Source organism: Labeo rohita, unplaced genomic scaffold (assembly GCF_022985175.1).
Source record: "Labeo rohita strain BAU-BD-2019 unplaced genomic scaffold, IGBB_LRoh.1.0 scaffold_1941, whole genome shotgun sequence".
NCBI lineage: Eukaryota > Metazoa > Chordata > Actinopteri > Cypriniformes > Cyprinidae > Labeo > Labeo rohita.
This window is the reverse complement of record NW_026128156.1, coordinates 7,848-11,056: the sequence shown is the minus strand read 5'-3', so window position 1 is coordinate 11,056 and position 3,209 is coordinate 7,848. Positions and strand designations below refer to the sequence as shown.

The 3,209-nt window shown below is 35.9% G+C and overlaps 1 protein-coding gene across 1 annotated transcript; it reads right to left on the bottom strand.

The window, feature by feature from the left end:
• Positions 1 to 1,072: 1,072 nt before the first annotated feature.
• On the bottom strand, positions 1,073 to 2,230 carry LOC127159152 (cadherin-4-like). Its single transcript, XM_051102053.1, has 5 exons — positions 2,141 to 2,230; positions 1,898 to 2,041; positions 1,646 to 1,801; positions 1,226 to 1,373; positions 1,073 to 1,149 (listed from the first exon to the last, which is right to left on the bottom strand). The coding sequence occupies exons 1-5, from the start codon at positions 2,228 to 2,230 to the stop codon at positions 1,073 to 1,075; spliced, it is 615 nt and encodes a 204-aa protein (XP_050958010.1).
• Between the last annotated feature and the right edge of the window lie 979 nt (positions 2,231 to 3,209).

The following is a 3,209-nucleotide window of genomic DNA, read 5'->3' as shown; positions in this document are numbered from 1 at the left end:
AACTTTTTTGTAAAAGTCAAGTTGCTTTCAGTTGAAGACAGCTCACACATGCATTTTAGTCTGGCTTAAGCTTTGTCTGTGAAACCATATGAGTTTTAAAAATGTAAAATAAAATAAAATAAAACATCCAGCTGTACATTGATGCTTACAGTTATGAATAAATCATTAGTGAATTATAAATTTGTATATAATTAACAAATACAATGTGAGCAATATTAGCAAATAATGGAACAAAAAATAATAGCCGATAAGTAATGAGCAATCACTGTTACTGTATTCCTGACATAAGACTCTTAAACAAGACTCCAATAAATTCAATTATTTAAAAAATAAAAATAAAAAAAATAAAATCATTGCACACAGAATGGCATTATTGTTTGCTCTCGAAGTCCAGGCAGGCGATCCAGAATAATCATAATCTTTATCAGTAACAGTAATAACAGCTGTGCCAGTGGTTGACAAACCATTTCCGCCCATGTCAGCAGCCTTAATTAACAAAGTATATCTGGGCCATTGCTGAAAAGGAAGATAACTGATGAGTTTGCTTACATTATGTCACTTTGATATCAATCAAATGTAATTTCTCACCTTTCTGTCCATGCCTAGTTCTCGCACACGAATGGTTCCAGTTGCAGTGTTGATCTCAAACATGTTTGGTTTTGGAAGTTGCGGCTCTTGGCTGACAATTGCGTAGTTGACTATACCATTGTAGTCATTTGGGTCATCTGCATCAGTGGCTTTGACTGTCATAAACTCATAATCTTTGATGAGAAAGACTGATGGTGATACAAGCTGAAGAGCGGGGTGGTTTTTTAAGTGGGCTTCAGCTCCCATTTCTATTTCCTCAGCCCCTCTTAAACTATTGGAATGATCGGACCAGTGCTACTTCCCCAAGAAAATGTACCATTCTCACAGGTTTTAAGTCTTGTCACTTCAAACACTGAAGTGATTTTAAGCCATTCAAGCGCAAGACAGCAAGCTGCTCTTAACTAAGTAACTTTTGTAGCTTTAATGGGTATTTGTGCATATTTACTTTATATAGTAATACAGTTTTCACAAGTACTGTACAAATTTATTTTGTATCTTTGTATCTAATGATCTCACTAAGGACTTGGACCACCTGATGATCAAATCTTAGAACCGTCCCTGCTGAAAAGGCATTTGAAGAAAAAAAAAAAAGGGTTGCTGAAAGCCATTTTACTGAGAAACAGTACCATATACTTACCTCTTCCAGCATCTTCACGAACATGTGCATTAAAAGGATTTTGAATAAACACAGGCTTATTATCATTTTGGTCGATCACATGGATGACAATTTCCATTGGTTTTTCTGCAGTACTACTCGCAGAAAGTGCTGCAGCATGAGCTGTAATCTAAAGATATGAGATTAATGAGGAATAATGAGTTTCTTTAAAGGCTCAATTACTGTAAATCAAAATTAGAGTTGTTTATTAGCTTTGAGACAGTGATATGTAGGTGTAGTATAAAGAAAACTAGTACATAAACACATATGAAATGTAAGGTCACGTGCAAACACATGAAAAGTTAATTAAGTTAATTAAGAATGATCAGACAGTTCAATACCAGAATACACACACACACAAAACTTGATTTTATAAGTTAAAAAGACTAAAAATCAACATACTCTGTATGAAGCTTTTTTTTCCCTGTCGAGTGGCTGAGTCACATAGAGATCCCCTGACAGTCTGTCAACAGTGAAAATCCCCTTGGGGTCTTGATCCGCTCCTTCACCTGTGATTCTGTATTCCATTTGAGTTTCCAGGGCAAAGTCTGACTTTATCTAAATACAGAAAGCAATAACAGTACAAAGTCATGACAAACAAATCTCTCCCTCATCCATCCAATTTTAAACTGTCCTTTCATGATTTACACTCACCTGGACCAGCTTCATTGGGAAAGGACCTCTGCTGTTTTCAGGTATATTGAACGGAGGAATAACCCAACCTGCTCTCTTTGCTCTTTTTAGACCCGTTGAAGACTTTTGAAAAGTCAGAATCATATCATCAGAGGGAGGTTTCATCTGAAAATGTTAGCAAAAATATAATTTAAATAAATAAATTGTTTATCATACAGTAAACCAGATGTTTTCCACAGAAGAGCACAAACAACATTAATTCACCCAGTATCCTCCTTGTACTTTAGTCTCTGTGCTTCTTGTAATCGAAAAGCATTTATCGAAAAGCATCCACCAGGCTGTGCCCTCCTTCATGCTCCTTCTCTGAGCAGTCTTGATAATGGCATTATATTAATGTAGTGATTATCTCTAGGGTAGACACCAAACTTAATATATGATATTTACCATTTATTAAATCTACAAATTATTATCTAATAACAAACTATTTACTTTTTTTTTTAGTTTACTTATTAGAGTTATCGCAGAGTTAAAAGCGTTTGATATAGTGGAGCATGCGTTTCTTTTCAAGACACTCTATTATTTTGGTATTGGGCCAAAATTGATAAATGTCATCAAGATGCTTTACAATGACATTAATAGTTCCCCCTAAACATGTACAGAAATTGTTCTAGACATGTAGAGAATTTGACAACTGAAGGTGTGTATTAAAATACCATAAAGTAACACATAAAAAACTGAAATGTCCAGTAGAGGTCAGACTTGTATTGTATTGCACAGCAGTTTCTTGAAGAAAATTATTTGTACCTTCGGAGAGATGTTCATGATTGTATCCATTTGATGCCCCTTAGGAGTATTTTTGTTTTTCCATCGCATGTGTTAAAATTTACTGTTGGAAATCAGAAAGGGAATTAATTGGCAAAACAAAACATCTTGTTACGTATGTAACCCTGGTTCCCTGAGTGGGGAAAGCGACTGCAAGACGCGCAAATTGAAATTCCCAATTGAAAATACGCCTAATGGAAACACTAGGCGTGTTTGCATTACAGATTTGCGCAAAACTTTGGCGATATTATATAAATGTTGATAAAAAGGTATTGCGGTGATCACCGGTGATCGATTCTGCGCAGAATTTGCTCATTTCAAACGAGCCTGTTGTTATGTGACTAAAACGTAATTTGTTCCTCTGGCGATAAGTCATGGCAACAGATTTTGGTGGGATTTGGAGGATTTTGCGTATATCTTTACAGAAGCAGTGCGGAGAGCCGCTTCAGAAACGTGTGCGGTGCTGCTGGTAAAAACATAACATCAGCTCCTGTGATCGCGTCAGAGCCAT